The sequence below is a fragment of the Microchirus variegatus genome (assembly GCF_963457635.1).
Source record: "Microchirus variegatus genome assembly, chromosome: 6".
In the NCBI taxonomy this organism is placed as follows: Eukaryota; Metazoa; Chordata; class Actinopteri; order Pleuronectiformes; family Soleidae; genus Microchirus; species Microchirus variegatus.
In genome coordinates, this window is record NC_139807.1 from 11,583,278 (window position 1) to 11,605,099 (window position 21,822).

The following is a 21,822-nucleotide window of genomic DNA, read 5'->3' on the forward strand; positions in this document are numbered from 1 at the left end:
AAACCTGAATGACCTCATGTGTATGTACTGGTATTTATTACCTCTCTGTTGTGACCAAAACCTGGTCCTATTGAGCCAGTACCTCATTTCTGAGGCTCTGGTTAGAGTATAGGTTAAGGATGGTTACGGTTAGGGATAAGTGTTTTTCATCAGGCTGTCCTAATGAATGAGAGTCAATGTTCTCACAGTGTGTGTCAGTCATTGGCGCATCATCATCATCATCATCATCATCATCATCATCATCATCATCACTGTGTGTTAATTGAATCATGTCTCCAGGTGAATCCTCTCACGGTCACTGGACTGTGGCTCATATTCAGCACTCAGTGGAGTGAAACCCTCATTTCTCTCTCTCTCTCGCTCTGGTTTCTCCCTCATTAATCACAACCTTTTAAGACAGTCATCCACTTCCGCTCTGTCACACACACACACACACACACACACACACACACACACACACACACACACACACACATACACACACACACACACACACACACACACACACACACACACTCCTCCATCCCTCTGCTTCTTTATCATATTTAATCACCTGCAGTCAGTGGTCAGGCAGATCTCATCCCTGCCGTGATTGGCTGCACCACTGAGTGGGCGTGGCCTGTTCTCACGCAGCATACACGTACCAGCGCAGTGGGACAGATCCTCTCTCTCTCTCTCTCCCTCTCTCTCTCGGTGTCTCTCTGCCTTCCATAGATACGCCAGAGCGCAGACTGCAGCAGAATGCAGGACCAGCAGGATTTCCCCCATCATTGTGGAGCAGCAGTGAAACCAGAGACTGTCACCTGCTGAGGAAGAGGAAGAGGAGGAGAAGGAGGAGAGACATGTTATTCCTGGAGGATTCACTGAGGAGAACTTGACCCTCAAGCTGCACAGTGAGGAGGTGAGTGTTTGTGTTACTGTGTGTGTGTGTGTGTGTGTGTGTGTGTGTGTGTGTGTCTGAATGAATGTGTGAGTCCACTGCAGAAGAAGAAGAAGAAGAAGAAGCACTGCAGATGCACTGTCCAGAAGCCCTGCTCATCCCTCTCTCCCCTCCCCCACTCTCCTCCTCTTCCTCTCCTCCTCTTCTTCTGGAGCATTTATTAACAAGTGTGGACTTTACACATTTATGTGGGACTGTGTGTGTGTGAATTTGTGAGAGACTAATATGTATGGCCACACCTGACTCAGCAGCTGCAGGAAACAAGTGCGCTTGATTTTTTTTTTTTTTTGCCTCACAAGTGATGTGAATCGAGCTCACCCCTAAACTGTTACTGACTAGACTCACCCTCCTCCTGCAGGTGTGCATCTGGCTCTCTGAAGCAGCTGTGTGGACTCCTGCACACACACACGCACACACTCACGCCTCTCCAGGACTGGACCGGACCTATCCCGACCCGATCTACCTGCCCCTCGTGCTCATTTAACGAAAGGATGCCTGGGTCTGCGTCTGCGTCCCTGTGCTGAGGAGGCGGCGGCGGGCAGCAGTATGGGCGCTGCGCCGGCCAGCATCCCCACCACCACCACCACCACTACCACCCCCTCCTCCTCCACCACCACCGATCTGCCACCATCACGCTGCCCCACTGACACGGGCGCTCCCCCAAGCCCCGCTGATGGGCGAAGACACTGACGCCACCCCAGCACTCGACCACCGCGGCTTCCTCCCCGACCACAACTATGTGACTGAAGGTAAGACCGTGACAGGGGAAGAGGTGTGTGTGTGTGTGTGTGCGTGTGTGTCGTTCTACATTTACTGTGTCCTCATGTGAACGTGCTTTTACGCATCAGAATTCTCTGTGTGTGTGTGTGTGTATTCAGACAGAACAGCTTTCTAATCCTCTGTAATCTCCATGTCAGTCAGTGTTGAGACATGTGGAGCAAATGCTCATCTATAAATATTAAAACATCAAAATAAGCTTTCCTCTTTTTCAGGTGCACATATCTATATCTACAGAAGAGAATTAGGACCCCATGTAAGAAAAAAAGACAGAATTATTTGACTTTTTTCTCAGAATTATGACTCTATCTCAGAATTTTTTTTATTTTATTTCTCAGAATAATGACATTTCTCGGAAAATTCTGACTTTTCTCATTCTGAATTTTATCTCAGAATTTAAACTTTCTGACTGTAATCCCAGAATTCCCATTCCCCCATTATTCTGACTTTAATCTCGGAATTCTTTGACTTCTTTTCTCAGATTTCTGACTTTTCTCATTCGGAAATTTATCGCGGAATTCCAACTTTCTGACTTTAATATTGGAATCCTGACTTTTTTTTCACAGTATTCTGACTTTAATCTCAGATTTCTTTGACTTTAATCTCGGTATTATGACTTTTTTTTCACAGTATTCTGACTTTAATCTCAGATTTCTTTGACTTTAATCTCGGTATTATGACTTTTTTTCTCAGTATTCTCACTTTAATCTCAAAATTCATACATATATATAAGTGGTCCTAATACTCTTCTGTGTGCACATTTGCATTTCTCTTTGTTTGTTTGTGCCTTGGTAATCTTTTTTTTTTTACCTTGTGCAACACTGCAGGAAAGAATCGATCTGCTATGTGTGTGAATGTGTGTCTGTGTGACAGAGAGGGGGAGCTCTGGGGTTTCTTACAGACGACCAACGTTATCATTTCACTGTACGTCGTCCCACGTGTATAGCTGTACTGAATTCCTCCAACACCCTGTCCTCCTTGCGTGCTAATCTCAATTACTCCACTAATCTCACCTGCACACGACCTTCCCTCGTCCGTCTGTCCCCGAACACTCCGCTCATTGTTCACGACACACTTTCTCTGGCCAGAACAGAGATGATTATCGTTCAGGAATCACCAATGTGCTGCGAGCTCATTTGTGATCTTGGTGCACAGAGCCGGGGTTATGCTTCCTGTGCCTGTGCTGTAATACAATTCCACTCGCTCGCAGTGTCGTCAGGGGAGACCTGTAGTACCGCCTGTTGATCGTGTGTGTGCATCCAAGACTTACTGAGAGGATTGTGTCTTTGTGTTTGTGTGTTTGTCTCCACATGGGATATTTGTCTGTGTCCATTTGAGAGAGAGAGAGAGAGAGAGAGAGAGAGATGAGTGACAGAGTGGCAGAAAATCTGCTTTATCTGCGTCCATCACCATCCAACCATTATTGCCATAGCAACAGTCAATGATTGTGAACATGCTGCTTTTCATGCCTGGCCCAATATATGACTGACAGGTCGTCTCCACCCACCAATAATGGCAGGTTTAATTATTCCACACATCTCAGGCAGACACGCGGTGAATTGCTGATTAGCCGTCACCAAAATTGACGCACACCACTGTGCACTATTGTGCCGAAACAGCCGTGCAACACACGGGGAAGTGAGGAAATTAGAATAATCAAATATTGTTCCGTGAAAATCAGTCTCACAGAAATCCCCCCCCAAACAAACAAAGCGATTCATCACCTGTCTCTTTCCCCTCCACCCACTCCAACCCACTCCACCTTTTCCCTCATATTCACCCCCCACCCTTTCCATACTCCCATTTTCCACCTCCTCCTCCCCCCATCAGACCTCTAATGTAACTCACTGCTGAAGTGGTGCATCTGCCAAACTATTATCCAACAGGCTGCTCAAACACAATGTGTGTGTGTGTGCGTCAAAAGAAAGACAGAGGGTGGTGGAGACAGAGTGCATGTTATTTTATGTTAGTTATTTCCTGTGTCTCCAGTCTTTCTTTCTTCCTTGTGTTTCATCCATTCATGCATACAGTTAGTCTTTTTGTTTGCTCGGATCTGTGGATGTATATGTATGTGTGTGTGTGTGTGTCTGCAGGGTGTGTGTGTGTGTGTGAATGTGCATATATTAGGGTTTGTCTGTAGATCTTCCTGTGGGGATGCCCCTGCCCTTTAACTCCTTTATTTTTTTTTTTTTGGAGAGGCGGTGTACTTGACCTCCCTCTACCTCGCCATACCTCCTCTCCCATATTTCTCTCCTCTCGCCCCCTTTGCTAGAACCTTAATACGACCCCTAAACCCTTAAGTATATCATTTAGAGATTTCAGTCTGCTTACAGACACACACACACAGCAACACCATGTGACCAGAATGTGAAACACAAGTGAGTGGTATACGCTCTTTAATTTAAAACAGTGTTGTTGACAGTATACAAGACACAAAAATGCATCTGGAGCTAGATTTTCAATTCACCTTTTTGAAGATGAAATGAAAACACAATCCAATTTTATTCATAAATGACTTTGAAAAACAACAACTGAAACAAAGCGCTGTACATCAGAGATAAATAAATAAAACATAATGTGTGACCTAATAGACCTAAGAACAAACGGTAAAACATGCAATAAAACAATGAAATACTGTAGAAAATATAAAGAACATAAATAAACAGGTCATACAATAAAATAAAAATCCAACGTCTCATACTGAGTCAAAAGCCAAGAAAAATATAACCATTATTCTGCAGCAGGTTTCTTTGACTTTTATTCTGAATATAATATTAGGTGTTAGAATATCAGGTCTTTCTGTAATGCTCTCATACATACATCACCTGTGGAACTGATTTTTATAGAAGAGCTAGGCTTAACGAGACACGCCGACCCTCTGTCCCGTTTAGTTGTTTATCTCTGTTCATCTCTGTTCATCCTCCAGCAAAACCCAACATGTGAAATATTGATGTAGTAACTCAGTCCCAACCTTGACCCCCACCCCCCTCACCTGCCCGGCCCTTCCTTCCTCCCTCCCTACCTCCTTCCCCTTCCCTCCTACCATCCTTGCTCCTCTTGCAGGGCTGCTCCTGGCTATAGCCTGAAGAGCTCCGCCCATCCTGTCCACCCCTCTCCACCCTGGACTCCTCCCCCAGGATGTTGAGCCCCATCCAGGTCCTGTGCTCCGACATCACTACCCTTTCTCTGGAGCCTGAGCCGTTTGCCTCTTACACTGAAGGTGTGTGCTCGATCCTTTTCTATCCCGAAGGTCAAATCTGTGTCGCAGACGTGCACCACCTGACCCCAGACGAGAGCTTGAGTGTGTGTGTGTGTGTGGTTTGAATCAGGTGGATGTGTGAGTGCTATAAATATGTTAAACATCGCTGTCTATGTCTGTTTCATCCTTTTCATGTGTCTCTATTTTTGCACCTGCCTGATTTATTTTTTGTCTTAGTCTGCCTACTTCAATCTAAAGTGTGTGTGCTGGTGTGTGTGTTACTGTGTGTTACTGTGTGTAAGTGTTGGACAGGCTGATACCTGGTCTCCTTCAAAGCATAGTTTTCTCATCTATTTCTGTCTAACACAGAAAGGAAGACACACACACACATCCATGCACATAGTTAATACACACAGACACTGTTGAAACCTCAAATATGAGAAGAGGAGATCTTTTTTTCTAGATTAATGTTCTGTTGTTTGATTCCTTGATCAAACATAACAGCGATCACATGCAGACAGAGATGAGCTGGAAAAAGTGAATTGCAAATGTATGTCACACGTGCAAAAGCTTGGCTTTTACTCGTAATTGTTTGTGTCTACAAGCATCAGCCTCACACATTAGACTCCACGCTATGTTTGAGGACATGTCAGATTCCCCCTGCAGAGATGGACTAAAACTGCTCCTCCGCCACACACACATGTCCCCCTTTCCCCCCCCTAGATTACTCCAAAACTGCAGTATATGGATCTATTTAACCTTTCCTTCCAGCAGAGTCTCCCCTCATTTCCTTCAGCCAGTCTTTTCTTCTCTTTCTCTGTTCGACCATAATTGGAGCACACACACTTGTGCACACGTACACAGGAAATGTAGGGTGCCTGAGCTCCAGCACAAACACGCACACACACACGTCTCCCGCTGTGTGGTGGCTTGTCTTTGCTTTTAAGGGGTGTGTGTTTTTGGCTCAGCTTTAATGGTTCACATTTACACAGACCCTAGATATCTATAATTGGGGGACTGTAGGATGCCTGCTCCCCCCCTCTTTGTCCCCATACCCTCAACAAAATCCAGCCCTCCACCCTCATCCATAAAATATGGAGCACTTACCCTCCTCTCCTCTCCTTTCCTTTCCTTTCCTCTCCTCTCCTCTCCTCCTTGTCTACTTTGTTTAATTCTATACCCACGTGAGCACTAATCCTAATGTGCATAATTCAGCCAATGATTTGAGCAAAAATCAGTTAAGTAGCCTCATATTTATCACTTAATTGGTCATTCCTCTCGTTTAATACAATGCCATGAAATTGCAAAAAGAAAAACACTATTTTCAGCCTCAAATGACATCTTTTAAATCCCTTATATTTGTCCAGCCGCTTTCAGTTGACTCTGGTTGTCATTTTTCTTTGTTTGAGTAGTAAAGCCTCCACTCCCTAACCCTAAAGTACATATAAAAGGCTAATTCTAATTCTAATTCTTATTCTTGTTTAACAGCAAATAAACACTTAATTCATTAAATTTCTGCCCTAAAAACACCTCTATGTCCACAAATAATGTCAGATGTGCAAACAGAAGTTAAGAGAGAGTTTTTCTGTGTTGGTATGGTGATTCTCACTTGTGTGTGTGTGTGTGCTTTTATGCCTCTCTGTTTGTGTTTGTGTGTCTTTGTTTAATGTGTGTGTGTGTGTGTTTGCACATTCACATGCAGTGGCAGTGTGTATCACCCCCCCCCCCCATACTACAGCTCATGCAGTGTAGTGATGAGTCAGATGAGGCTGCTGATGCTAATGGACTGTCTGTGAGAGACAGACACCGCGAGTTGCCCTAAAGCAACACGTACACACACTTACACACACTTACACACGCTCATTCTTGTACAGCAGTGTTAGTGAGGACACTCACAGACCTAATGCATCCCCAGGCCCCGGACCATAAACCTATCACCTGACCCTAAAACCAGGTCTTAGCCTTCAAAAAGCATTTTGTGGCTTAATGTGAGGACCAGCCAAATTCCAAATTTTCCTCACTTCCTGTGGTTTATAAGTTTTATGGTCCTGAAAATATGTATGTATTACTACACACACACACACACACACACACGTTATATTAGTACATCGGCCAGCAAAGCCACAGCATTCATAATGGTGATCCTTGTGCCTGCAGTGGTGTTTTTTTTGTATTCTCGGGTGATTTTTCTGTGGAGGAGGGGAGGAGAAGTCTGTGCCTCCATATTTTATTAAGCCACATTGTGTCCTGCATGTGTGGTTTTAGCGTAGCTCTTTCTATGTTACATCCTACTGTGTCGCACACATTTGCAGTTCATCACGCCCGTCCTCTCGATATTAATTCAGAAATGTTCTATTTGTTCCTGGGCAAAAGTGCAACACCACAACTATTTCATTGCTTCTTCTTCTTCTTCCTCCTGTGAGAATTGGATTGATGAATACTCCTTCCTCCTTCATCAGGACTGCCATATATGACTAACCGTTACAAGTACCACTGCTACTGGTTGGCTCGGTGTGTTACTATGGCAACCCCCCCCCCCCACCACCACCCCCCTCCTCACCAGAGAACCCCCTCCTCCGCCCAGCTCCTCCTTTCCACTTCTCTTTTCCATCTTTTCCCGTTCTACTACCACCAGCATCACTAGCACATCATACACACTAACATACAGCCAGGCAGCTGAGTGTCACGGGGGATGAGAGGAAGAGCTGGAGATGAATGTGGGGAAGACGACCAAGAAGTAAATGAAATGAGGGCAAAAAAATTAAACTGGAGAATGAGATTAAAGGTGACAAAAGAACTAGAGGGGGAAATAGAGGAAAGAAAGTGATGAATAAAGGTTGTCGTGCAATGACTGAGTGATATGAAGTGTGTGTGTGTGTGGAGCAGTGTTGAATAAGGCCATGTCGGCTGAAGAGCCATCCCTTCCCCTCTTCATCATAACATCTGTCCTTTCTGCAAAGGCCTTGAAAGAGACAAGGCTTTAGATTTGATTCACTCCCGACTCGATAAATACACTCTACAGCCCTCGTTGTTATTGCAACCAACGCTCATCGAGGAGCTGGTCTTTTTCCTGACAATACGAAGCTCGCTGGAGGATTTTTGTTGAAGGAGTGATGCGACAAAGCATCTGAAAGTAGTCTCTCTGACATTTAGTTTGAAATATTATTTGTTGTATGTGCCATGCGGTAGCTATGGTGGCTACTGTTACGGAGATTTAGATGAGATTACCGATGATATGGAACCTCTGGAGCCAGTGATGAGTTCAGTTGAAAGATTTTATTGCAGACAACTCAGATCTGAGGAGAACTGAGACATGGCGAGCAGCGTGCCAGGTCTGACACATACAGTTACTAAGCCTTGAGAGAGTGTATCAGGTCCAGATGCCTGGCACCTTAGTATCTAGGGAGGGAACCCTGAAAAGTGCCTAGTATGTGTCTTATCGTAAGTTATGGCTGTTTAATATTGTACACGATTCTAAGAATATGTGAGTAATTATACTTAAAGTTGTCCTGAAGGTTAGAATTTTCATATAGTCAATGCAGCACTGTAAATGGATGACTTTATCAGAAAAACAGTGGTGCACTACAATAGCTTGAGGATCTGTGTTTGTTTGTTTGTTACAGATCAGCATCACCCGTATCTCTCTGTCCATAACACGGCCTGAATTTACAAAAAAACAACAATTGTTTTGGACAACCAAGATGGACAATCAGTTCACTTCTTTTGTGATTTTTATTCACCCAGAAGCCTCATCACCCTGTCATAAAACAACAACTCCATTTATTGGCACATAGGCCGTGTTTTCACTCCATGCTCCCAGTTTTTCTCGCCTTGCCTCGCCTCTACACGGTTTAGGTTGGTTTTCCATTACAATGTAATACCTCCTCAACGTGGGCGGAGTCATGCACGGCTGCATGAAACTGCCGTCACTTGTAAAGCAGTTGTTTTCAGTGTCATTAGAATCAGGTCATTAAAAAGATTTGTTCAGTACTTCCTGCATGAGCGGAGCACAGACTCCGTCTGACACAGTCACTGAGCTGAAAAACAGCAGCAGGGTTTGTGATGTGGCTCGCCGCTCGCGATCGCAGGCTTTCAGCAGCGCTGTCACTAAATACACCAGACTCCTCTGTTAAATATTGAGATTTGAGACATTTACTTGGCAATTGTTGGAGATTAACCCACGTTTTTTAGGATTTTTAAAGGTGCCATATGTAAGAATGTGGCCAAAAACGCTTACTACATTCAAATTCAAAATAGCATCTTTTAGGTTTTGTTTTCTGATGTAACTGGCAACCCGTGGTTGCTCGGCAGCTGAGACTCTACTGACTGCAATGATTGGTAGACGGCGGTAGGTGGCGCCACATGCCAAAACATGGTTTCAAAACATAAACATGATTTGCAGTCTGCAAAATATTTTTTTTAATGTAAATATTTTGGCTGTACTGGTGTTGATGAATGTTATTCCTGAGTCTCTGTGACATATTAGGAGGATTTTATGGCCAGTTGCTTTAGATTTATTACATAATGCACCTTTAAGTCTTTTTAACAGATCTACAATTTTCGACATTGTTCTCTTTGAATCTTGTGTTGGGCATTACGCTCATGACTCTCTGACCAATCAGTGGCCGGCAGTCTGACGATGTTACGCATAGTTTCAACTCGGCTCGCTTAGAACCTGGTACAAAAAAAAAAGTACCAGGCTCAAAAAGTACCATTCGCTAATGGAAAAACAAAATAACCGCTCCATGCTGAAAGCGAAACGTGCAGCGCTAGTGAAAAAGTCAGAACCGAGCATAAGAACGCGCAAGAAATGTGATTAAATGTGATTTCAGAAATTGGAATTAGAATTTGGAATGATTGGCAATGGTAATTAAAAAGAAACAACATACCAAACTGTGGAGATTGCTTTTTAGATTCACTCATTCATGACCACAGCAGCAGACTAATGTGTTATTGCTGGTTTTGTCTAATGTAGTTCCATCATCAGCTCCTCATCCCTTTATATGAACATACAGTTGACATGAAAGATACATATAATTTCCCCCACTCTGTCATCAATTTAGTCACCATCTCCACCACTGAAGTGAAGGGAGGACAGAGGAGATTACATGCAACGTTAAACCCTGTTCAAGCTCCAGATGTCGACCTCGCGTGTCCTTCGTTAGGCGGCATAACCCGAGAGCTTCATAATCCAGACTCTAAATGTGTGTGTGTGTGTGCTGTGTGATGCAGGGAGGAGCGCTACAAAGCTCTGAGTCAGTAAAATCCTCAGTGGTTAATACCGTGCTTACTCCTCATATTACACAGTTGTCACTGAGTCAGGCTGTGTTGTGGGGTTTTTCCGGGTGACACTGAGCCGAGGGCGGGGAACGCTGTTGCGGGAAAATATGCGAAAGAATGTGCTCGCGTGAATGAATTATTTTTAAGTCGGTAATGAAAATGCTTTCTAAGCACACATCCACTCACCTGTGTGTCACTGTAAAACAGCTGTGTGTGTGGATGTGTGTGTGTCTTTGAGGACTGTTTTCATTTAAAATGACAATTTATGGGTTTAAACCTGTTTTTTATTTAGGTTTAGAGTTAGAATTAGGTTGAGGTTGAGGTTTATTATGAAATGTTCTACTTGCATAAGCTAATTCACCTTGGTGTTAATGTGTTTTGATCTGATGATACTGAAAGAGGTAAACTGATTATATACTGAATAAATAGACACAATAATATGATAATGATGTGTGGTCAATTGGCTAATGGCAACTCCCGTTTCCTCTTCTTTTATTCCCTCTCTCTCTCTCTCTCTCTCTCTCTCTCTCTCTCTCTCTACAGCTGATATCATCTCCACTGTTGAGTTCAACCACACTGGAGAGCTCCTGGCCACAGGGGACAAAGGGGGCCGAGTGGTCATCTTTCAGAGGGAACCTGAGGTAGACACACACACACACACACACCAGCACTATAATACATACTATAATACACCAATATTCAATTTCAGCTGTAAGATGAACAGGTACTCCCAAGATACACATTCACATTGCTCGATAAATACTTCATGCTCCTCCTGCTCGGTCCGAGTGAATCATGACAGCTGAGCAGAATCCTTGAGATCTTCCGTATCGTCCGTTCTTGTGTTTCCACAGAGCAAGACTGAGCCTTTCTCCCAGGGAGAGTACAATGTCTACAGCACCTTTCAGAGCCACGAGCCCGAGTTCGACTACCTTAAGAGTCTGGAGATCGAGGAGAAGATCAATAAGATCCGATGGCTGCCTCAGCAGAACGCCGCGCACTTCCTCCTCTCCACCAACGGTGAGAAAAACCACTCACGCTGCACAGGAAAAGGAAGGAAGATTTAGAGGCGGTGATGTGTTTTGTCAATATTTTGTGGAAAACATTTAACATGAAGCACTTTGAATTGTGTCTTGTGATAAAGAAAAGAGGAGATTTTCCCTTCTTATCTTAAGAGATAGCGGTTGTTTGTGTTGGACGATTGAATCACGTTTGTGTTTTGTAATAGTGTCTTTGCTTAGATATCCATTCACCACTATACTTTCTGTGTTTATGACAATAAGGCAACATGTATAGATTTTCCCTAAGAGTCTTTATGTTATTGATTTATTTCAGTACTATATAATTTATGACTGAAGATATGAAAGATGTAAGACCTGCTGAGACGTCTATCACTATCATACTTTGAGTTTCTGTTCCATTCAAGTCATTTAGATTTACTAGATCGAATTCTACATCTGATCTACACATTATCTGAAAGCATATCCACAAACAACCTTTTCATTCATTTGTCTCGCTCCCAAATGATTTGGTTTATAATCCGATATTATGGCTTAATCTTTCCAGATAAGACCATTAAGTTGTGGAAGGTGAGCGAGAGAGACAAACGGCCTGAGGGATACAACCTGAAGGATGAGGAGGGTCGCATCAAGGACATCTCCACCGTGACCTCCCTACAGGTATCAGTCTGTCACTGTGTAGCCCCTTTTCCACATGCATTCGGAGTGGAGACAAAATGATGTCAGATGTCGTCTGTCTGTCTGTCTGCACATGTGCACGCACACACTTACACATTCATTAATGCAGTAGGCTGTTCAGCATAACTGGGTCAGTGAGCGCAGATGTGTTTGCATGTTCAAAAATGGGTCACTGGCACAAAGGCACATGCGAGACGGAGAAATCCTCGGTTTGCAGCAGCAGCAGCAGCGGCAGTGGGCAGAGAAGAGCCGCGCAACGTCTGCACTGAATCTGCAGGAGAATCCAATCCTATTTTATTTATAAAGCACAGGGTGGACCAAAGGGCAGTTCAAATCAACAATAAGAGGGCTAAAGGACCATAAAAGAAGCATTTAAAAACAATAATAATATAAAAGAACTCACTCTGGGTTAAAAACAATTGTTTTTTTTTAAAATGAGATTAAAAACAATAAGTGTTGGGCCCAGTATCAGAGAAAGCTCGCTCCCCCTCTAAGCTTCAGCCTTGAACTAAGAGAAGCTGATCTGCATATCTTAGTGACAGTGAGGGAACGTAAGGCTGGAGCTAATCACAAAGATATGAATTATGAAGGCATTTAAACTGGCCAGAAGCAGTGTTTCTATTTGTGTTCTTAATGATCGGTTAACACTCGGTGCGTTCACAAATGCCCTCTTCATCGCTCACTCTCCAAATCCGGACATCACAGCAAACTCTGTTCTGTGTCTCTGTCCAGGTTCCCGTGTTGAAGCCCATGGACCTGATGGTGGAGGTGAGCCCGCGCCGAGTGTTCGCAAACGCCCACACCTACCACGTCAACTCCATCTCCGTCAACTCGGACTACGAGACGTACATGTCGGCCGACGACCTGAGGATCAACCTCTGGCATCTGGACATCACTGACCGCAGCTTCAGTATCCTTTTCATGGGCGATGGTGTGTGCGTGTGGAGAGAATGTATTCATTGTATTTATTAATACTTTTACACAAAGATGCAGCAGTCTCTTCACACACACACACACACGCACACACATAGCTAATCCCACTTTGTTGTACAAAGAAATCTCCTGTAGGGGGAGGGGAATATTATTTTTGAGGAGGGAAAATGCAGCTTCATGAATAATTCAAAAGCTTGCATAAATATTTCAGCCCTGAACAGAAGAGTCACAATCCACGACCCAGAAAGGATTTATAATATAGCAATTTATTTGAATGTGGAATTACTTTTCTCCCTCCCTCCCCACAACGATCACCTCAAGATATATTTATATTGCTTTGCTTTATTTCTGTTATGAATTATTTACATTGTGTTGCTTGTGGCTTCATTCACACACACACACACACTTGTATGTACATCAATTAGTCACGTTTGTCACCGAGTCACTGAGTGAACGTGATAAGAGGAAGATGAATGTGCTCACACGGTGCGACTCTCCACTGTGGGAACCCGACTCTCTCTCTGCATTGTTTTTCCTTAATAACGCTTCCTCTTAGACATCGTGGACATCAAACCGGCCAACATGGAGGATCTGACGGAGGTGATAACGGCGGCCGAGTTTCACCCCCACCACTGCAACCTGTTTGTGTACAGCAGCAGCAAAGGCACGCTGCGCCTCTGTGACATGAGGGAAGCGGCGCTGTGTGACCAACACTCCAAATGTGAGTCAGTGTACATTTTTACCACTTGTTTACTACGAGGAACTCTGCTGACCAACATTTGTTTGTATCGCACACCCACCGGTTTTTTTTATTATAGGAATATTCCCCTAGATTACAGGAAAAATACATAGTGTGGTGCTTTTGTTTTTCAGCAAACGTGGTTTTTTTTTTAGTCAATGAGAGTTCTCAGCAGTTTTTTTTTTTTTTAAAAACACTGAAGTTATTCAGTAGTTTTTTGAATTTACAGATGTTCTACGCAGCCGCACACAGACGTAGAGCTGCAACTTTTATCTGTCGATTATTTTCTCGAAATGTTAAAAAGATGTTGATCAGTGTTTGTCAAACCTGGAAATGATGATCTTGTTCCAAAATGATTCAGTTTTAATGATTTCTTTGTTGTGTGGAGCAAAGAAACCAAGAAAATGTTCACATTCAAAAAGCTAAAACAATCAGGAAATCTTGTTTTAATAATAATAAAAAAGCTTCAAACCGATTAATCTATTATCAAAATAGTTGACGATTAATTTAGTAATCGATTAATCAATTAGTTGTTTCAGCTCAACACAGAAGTCATGACCGAATCATAGACGCCAGATGTCATAAGCCATTTTGAAAATAGACTTAATATAATAAGGATAAACACTTATGTGTACGTACATGTATACATGCAAAATATTACTCCTGTACTTTAACATCTTGGCCACTGTTGGACATTGTTTCATATTATTTTGCACTTTAATCTTAGTGTTATTGTTGTATTGTGTTATGTTATGATCTGCTGAGGGACTGAAGATGGAAATTAGCTTTCGCTTTAATCTTGCATATTCATATTTATATGTTAATTCATATGCACAGTCCTATTTTAAAGGTGCATTATGTAATAAATCTAAAGCAACTGGCCATAAAATCCTCCTAATATGTCACAGAGACTCAGGAATAATGTTCATATAACAAACTGAACTCACCAACAACAACAGTACAGCCAAAATATTTGCATTAAAAAAAACATTTTGCAGACTGCAAATCATGTTTATGTTTTGAAATCATGTTTTGGCATGTGGCGCCACCTACCGCCATCTACCATTCATTGCAGTCAGTAGAGTCTCAGCTGCCGAGCAACCACGGTTACTGCCAGTTACGTCAGAAAACGAAACCTTAAAGACCTCGGTATTTTGAATTTGAATGTAGTAACCGTTTTTGGCCACATTCTTACATATGACACCTTTAAATAAATGCATCTAACTGACTATTTTTTGTTGCATCTTTTTGCCATGGCAGTTCCATTTGCAGTGTCACACAAAGTGCACGAGATAACGAAGAGAGTAAAACTTTCCTGTGTATTTGGCCTTGTTTTAAGTTTTTCATTAAGGTTAAATGATGGATTGAACTCACAGACCCTGTAGCTGTGCTTTCATGATAATATATTTCACTGTTAGGATCACAGACGATGTTGATGGCCAGTCTTAGTATGTTGTTGTAGTCGTCTGAGGTTGTGTAAAAAGCTCTTTGAGCAGATTTTTATCTGATGAAACGGGTTAGCCCTGAGAGCAGGGGACAGACCGGAGAATGCTCATTACACAAGTACAAATTAGGAGAATTTCTCTGGTTGCCCTATTTCTGTATCGTTATAAAGAAGATAAAGACACACCATCACCCTACTATTTAATTAAATTTAACACCACTCACACTCTTGTCCTCCTCACCCTCTCCAGTGTTTGAGGAGCCCGAGGACCCCAGCGCCCGCTCCTTCTTCTCTGAGATTATCTCCTCCGTGTCGGACGTCAAGTTCAGCCACAGCGGTCGCTACCTGCTCACCAGAGACTACCTGACCGCCAAAGTCTGGGACCTCAACATGGAGAGCAAGCCCTTAGAGACGTATCAGGTGTGTGTCAGAGAGAGAGAGAAAAATCTGTTTTAAAACAGATTGAATGAAATCTCAAAGCCTCTTCTGCTATAATTTTATTCTTCCCTTAGGCAACGATCAAAATGTATTAAATTTCGTTCTTATCAGTCCACTCTGCTCCCAGAGAGCAGGGATTATTAACAGCCACAGCTGGAGTTCAAAGACGATACAGTGTGAAGTTTGCAGATATGATCGTCTATGCTCATCTTCTCCTGTTGGGTTCTTTGCTCATGATCACTGACTCATACATTGACCGTTTCATCATATACACCCATAACATCCATCCATTATCTGCTGCTTATCCTTTAAAAGATTTCAGTGAGCGCTGGATAAACCTTAGCCAGGTACAATAGGGCCAAATTAAAAAGGGCAAATGGAGAATTTCCTTGTAACCTGACATTAATCTGCATTTGTGGCAGATTAATGTCGGCTTTGAGTCTGGTTCTGTCAGAGATTTCTTCCTCTCTCCGCTCATTGTGTGATCTGCCTGGTTTCTTTCTTTCTCTGCCTTGAATTATTTGATTAGGTTCGATTTGACTATAACATTAAGAAAAGTGCTATATAAATACTTTATTTTATCTCAGTTAGACAATTCATCTTGGGTTTGTTCATTGATTTCTCAAACATGCACGTCTAAAACGTCTTTTTTTCGTTTCTTCAAGTAGAATTTCAGCTGCAAGTCTCTCACTCTTCCTCGACGCGTATTATCTTATGCACCGATTGTCCACTTTGTGAGGTGGAAAATGTGCACAATTAGAGACGGAGATGAATCACGGGGACAGCGTTGACTCTGTATCACTACTTACTGATGATTACATTTCCCCCAAACCTTTTAAGGGTAATTGGATTGACTCCGTGCCAGATAATGCACCTCTCCTCATCAGTGGGAGTCTTGCTGAGTTTTTAATTTTGGGGGATTTTTATCTCTGGATGCGCGTCTGTGTGTGTGTGTGTGTTATCGTTGTATCATGGACTTTGCTTTTAGTGTTCAGTGTTTTCTCGGTGTGTGTTTAATATTCCTACCGTGGGCGTGTTTGGTGGAAAAGTGTGTTTGTGTTTGTCTTCCTGACGTGTCGGGGACTATGAGGCAACCAGGAGTGGGAGGCTAAGACGCACTGGAGCTATTTATAAGCTGCAGAGCCTCCACTTACAAACTGAAGCGGGAAGGAGGGATACCTTACACAGCCCCTGACACCTAGATCTGCAATGCAGCATGGAGAGGGAGGGAGGGAGGGAGGGAGTGAGAGGAGGAGGAGAGGAGTGGTTTGGTTTGGTGGGAGGTGGTGTTTGGATGGTGTGATGACGGGAAGAAGAGAGGAGGAGAGTTTGTGAATGGGAGGATAGAGGGATGGATGTGGGTGAGATTGCAGTCGTTGTGGGTGAACGAAGTGAAAGTGAGAGAAACACGGTTTCCATGCGTTCAGGTATCCTTAAAAGCGCTGTGGTCCGTTCTCTTAAATCAATTGGCGTTTTGCAAAACAGGAAGTGCATTTCTTGGAAAACAGTTGGTACAAACAGCAGCACATAATGAATGTCACATGTTCATTGATTTTCACATGATTGTTTTTTATCCCTGTAAAGCCCAAACCAATTCTTTGAAACTGGAGCCTTTATTGGTCATTCTGAACAAACAAACAAACAAACAAATCAAATATCAATTTCCATATAGGAGTTTTCATTTGTATCATATTTGATACAGCGGATCACAATTCTCAAAGATTCTCAAAAAATACACAAACAAATCCAACAAAAACAATGCAGCAATGGAACATCACATTTCAGTTATTTTTACTCATTTTGCAGTTCACAACCTTTTAAATCTGAGAGTGATGGTAGGCTTGAAAACAGTTGTTCAGACAAAGATGCACTCTGCATTTCTCACAGTACACATTAGCCTAGCAGTGTTTGCATCTCTGTGGGGTTTCCCATAATTTTATACATCAGGTTTTTCAGGGGAAAAAATTGTCACACTGCTCATGTGGAGGTTCTCAAAAACTCATGTATCACATATGATACGTTTGGCGTTATAGGGTTAAGTAAACAATGGCTCAAACTGAAAAGGTCCAAGTCACATGACACATTATATCCGTTCATTACTGTTGATGATGGAGATGGATAGCAAAAGATGGGATGCAATTTGTTATCACACCTTAGCCTCAAAATGTCCTTGTTTTGCTTATTTTAACCACAACAGGGACAGAAAATGCCCTGTGAGTATGTGTTTTTGCCCATTTCCAGAATAAATGTCAATATCTGTCAGTTATTTACAATGTACTGCTTTAAAATAGTGTATTAACAATTTAAAATGAAGAAAACCCGCTATAGTAGTACATGAATTTGAACAGTACATAACATTTAATTTGGTCAAGTCTCAGTGTCCAAAAACGGAGAGTGTTTTCCAACTCTCTTCTCTCTGGTGTCAAAGACGCTGATTCGTCAGCTTCCTGCAACAGCACGAGTGAAATTACTGTAATAACCACGATGTTGGCTTTGACCTGCAACATCTCAGGTTTCACAAACCGTAAGAATTAGAGTTAATTCACAGGATTACAGCACAGAGCAGGATCGCTGAATTTAGACACCTCCTGGTTCATTGATCTATCTGATGCCTCACACGTTCCCTTTTATTAACGCGCCAAGATTCGACAGAGAAACTCGACATGTTATACATACAATGACTTCCACAATGAGCTCATTTACTCGATGTCTTGTTAAAGGTGCATTATGTAATAAATCTAAAGCAACTGGCCATAAAATCCTCCTAACATTTCACAGAGACTCAGGAACAAACTGAACTCACCAACAACAACAGTACAGCCAAAATATTTGCAGACCGCAAATCATGTTTATGTTTTGAAATCATGTTTTGGCATCTACCAATCATTGCAGTTAGTAGAGTCTCAGCTGCTGAGCAACCAAGGGTTGCCAGTTACGTCAGTAAACGAAACCTATAAGACCTTGGTATTTTGAATTTGAATGTAGTAACCATGTTTGGCCACATTCTTACATATGGCACCTTTAAGTAAAACTACTCAGCAGAGAACTGATGTAATACATGTTTTCAACGTAACATTGGCAGAAAATTAAAATCTAGGGAACAGCAGACGGTTGTAGAGAATAATCAGCATGAATGTGCCAAAGCTTTTGTGATCTGTCTATTATTATAATTATTAACTCTGCACAACATTCTTCCTTTTTTCCCAGCTTCCATCATTTAATCCTTCACTCACTTCCTCTATTTTTGGTTTCCATACTCATTCTACACACCACCATCCCATCCTGCCTTTTATTAAAAAAAGATATACGGTACAAAACTGAACAACTGATTAGGTAAATGTAGACTCTTATTCCCCGAGCTGGAAAAATATGCATAAATCCACGAGAGATGAGTGATATTGTGCTTTAAATCATACAGACTGGGGAGGGAAAAGGGCTGCATGTGGAGCTACAGCTGACACAGTATCATTTCTCCTGATGCAGAGAGAACCCATAGGGGAAAAACAAAAACGTCACCAGGTTTGATGTACAACCATGTGCTGACCTCAGCTTGACCGTTTATTGATTGTGAGGCGGCTGTTGACTGCTGACTTTATGCAGAATGTAAAAAAAAACACACACACCCACAAATAACAGGGGGACTTATGCAAAGGTTTAGATTTCAAAGCCTTGCATCACTGAGTGATGACACAGACCGTGCCAAAGAAAGAGTTATTAGGGGGAATCTGTCTCTGTGTGTGTGTGTAATAATGGAGCTGAATGTTAATGAATATCCTGATATGCAGAAGGATCTTAGATTTAAACATACTCCTCGCTCCTATATTGCAGAGAGCTGCGTCTCATTAGAGTTTCCTTCAGGGAGGTTTTGCCCACATTATAATGTGTTTTGTCGACGCAGAGATTTGTACTCGCGTGTGCCCCTTTTTTCCTTCTGCACATGCATGGATTTACAGTTTGCATTGGGAACGGAGCAGCTGTTTAATCACATCTGTGCATGCATGTTTTTCTTTTTCCACTCCAGGTTCATGATTACCTCCGCAGCAAGTTGTGTTCCCTTTATGAAAACGACTGCATCTTTGATAAATTCGAGTGTGCCTGGAACGGCTCGGACAGGTACGGTGTTTGTCTTCTTGTTTTTCGTCAGTGTAGAAATGTGTGATGTTTTTTTTCTGTAGGATCAGTTCACTTTATGGTTTATGGTAACTTCACAAAGACGAGAAATAGAGAGAAATTACTTACTTTTTTTTAATCCAGGCTCCAACTAGGGATGATATAGTTTCAGCAGACTCTACCAGTCAAAAGTTTGGCCACACCGACTCATTTTAATGTTTTTTCTTTATTTTCAGGACTATTTACACTATGCAATTTTTGTTGTGTTTTCCATTAAAAGTCACACTTTTATTCATCAAGAAAGTTGCAACACAAATATAAAATATAGTCAAGACATTGACAAGATTAGAAATAATGATTTTTATTCCAAATAATATTTTTTTGCGGTCGTCAAAGAACCAGCAAAACTGTTTTCAGCTGTGCTAACATCATTGCACAAGGGTTTTCTAATCATCCAATAGCCTTCTAACGCCATTAGCAAACACAATGTACCATTAGAACACTGGAAATGGGCCTCTATACATCTATGTACATAAAAAAAACAGACGTTCGCAGCTAGAATAGTCGTTTACCACATTAACAATGTATAGTGTATTTCTGATTCATTTAAAGTTATATTCATTGAAAAAAAGTGACCCCAAACGTTTGACTGGTAGTGTATAATGTTAGGTTTCCCTGTTTTTATTGAGCGTAAACACTTAAGACTTAGCTTAAAATTGTTTTTCCAAACTATTTTTAAAGGCGCCATATGTAAGAATGTGGCCAAAGACGGTTACTACACTCAAATTCAAAATACCGAGATCATTTTAGGTTAGGGTTTCTCCGCCGTTGTAGCTCAGACGTAACTGAGACTCTACTAACTGCAATGATTGGTAGATGGCGGTAGGTGGCGCCACATGCCAAAACATGATTTACAGTTTGCAAAAAATATTTTTTTAATGCAAATATTTTGGCTGTACTGTTGTTGTTGGCGAGTTCAGTTTGTTATATGAACATTATTCCTGAGTCTCTGTGACATATAAGGAGGATTTTATGGCCAGTTGCTTTAGATTTATTACATAATGCACCTTTATTGCTACATAGTTGAATAATTTGTCTTTTTAAATGTTGAATTTGGTCGACCGTACTGTTGTGCAGGATATTTCATGTTTTGAACACAAATTAAGAATATAACATCTTCTCTCTCTCCCTCTCTTTGTCCAGCGTGATCATGACCGGCGCCTACAACAACTTCTTCCGCATGTTTGACCGGAACACCAAGCGCGACGTGACGCTGGAGGCGTCCAGAGAGAGCAGCAAACCCCGGGCCGTGCTGAAGCCGCGGAGGGTCTGCGCCGCCGGAGGGAAGCGCCGGAAGGACGACATCAGCGTGGACAGCCTGGACTTCACCAAGAAGATCCTCCACACGGCGTGGCACCCCACCGAGAACATCATAGCCATCGCGGCCACCAACAACCTGTACATCTTCCAGGACAAACTCAACTCTGAGATGCATTAACAACTGGGATGAGCTTACGCCCGAAACACAACAACTATGCCAGAATGTACTCTTTGAACATGACACACCCAGGAATATGCCTAACTCACACACACACGCACACACACACACATATATAATCACGAAACACATGTCTGTGACCACACTTTGTTCACTTCCTGTCCAGCCTCCCAGAACTGAAAGGACCTAGAGAGGGCTAAGAAGGGAACAGGCTGGATTACATGATGGATTATGGGTTGGAACAAAAACATGTCCAAACTGTGGATTTGTTGATTGTTAAGCTCTGGATTGTGCTTGATGGCGTGATGATTGCTACATCAGCTTCAGACTGGAGAGATGTTTACATGTTTATCCTTTTTTTTTTCCTCCTTCTTCTTCCTCTTCCTCCTCCACCTCTCTATATTTGTGTGCTTGAGTGAAGCCTATTCTTATCCCTCGCCCACTGTTATGTTGTCTACCAGCGGCGTGGATGAAAAATGGGGCCTTTACTTTATGTAATCAGTTGTTTGTTTGATTTCAGATCAGTAACCCCCACACACACACACACTTTTGTTCCTGTAATTTGCTCAATGATGTCATAACAATGACGATTTGATCGGATATGTGCGACGTAATAGGACGAATTTGAACCTAAGTGCACCCAGAAGTCTCTGAAAAACCCCTCATGGTCCTCCAGAGAGAAGCAGAATTCAGGCTAACGTAAGGACACACACTCACACCTGCTGCTCCACACAGTGTGTTTCAATCATCAAAAAACAAGTTCATTG

The 21,822-nt window shown here is 42.3% G+C and overlaps 1 protein-coding gene across 2 annotated transcripts; it reads left to right on the forward strand.

The window, feature by feature from the left end:
* Positions 1 to 1,613: 1,613 nt before the first annotated feature.
* On the forward strand, positions 1,614 to 21,055 carry LOC310929003 (serine/threonine-protein phosphatase 2A 55 kDa regulatory subunit B gamma isoform; the record flags this gene model as incomplete). 2 transcript variants are annotated; one of them, XM_083891696.1, is made up of 9 exons in its annotated part: positions 1,614 to 1,689; positions 10,740 to 10,837; positions 11,051 to 11,216; positions 11,763 to 11,875; positions 12,626 to 12,803; positions 13,383 to 13,547; positions 15,260 to 15,429; positions 19,469 to 19,560; positions 20,761 to 21,055. In XM_083891696.1, 9 exons carry the CDS (start codon positions 1,614 to 1,616, stop codon positions 21,053 to 21,055), a joined length of 1,353 nt encoding a protein of 450 aa, XP_083747822.1. The 2 variants fall into 2 exon arrangements, with proteins under 2 accessions (XP_083747822.1, XP_083747821.1); XM_083891695.1 differs by lacking the exon at positions 1,614 to 1,689 and adding an exon at positions 4,856 to 4,937.
* Positions 21,056 to 21,822: the final 767 nt, after the last annotated feature.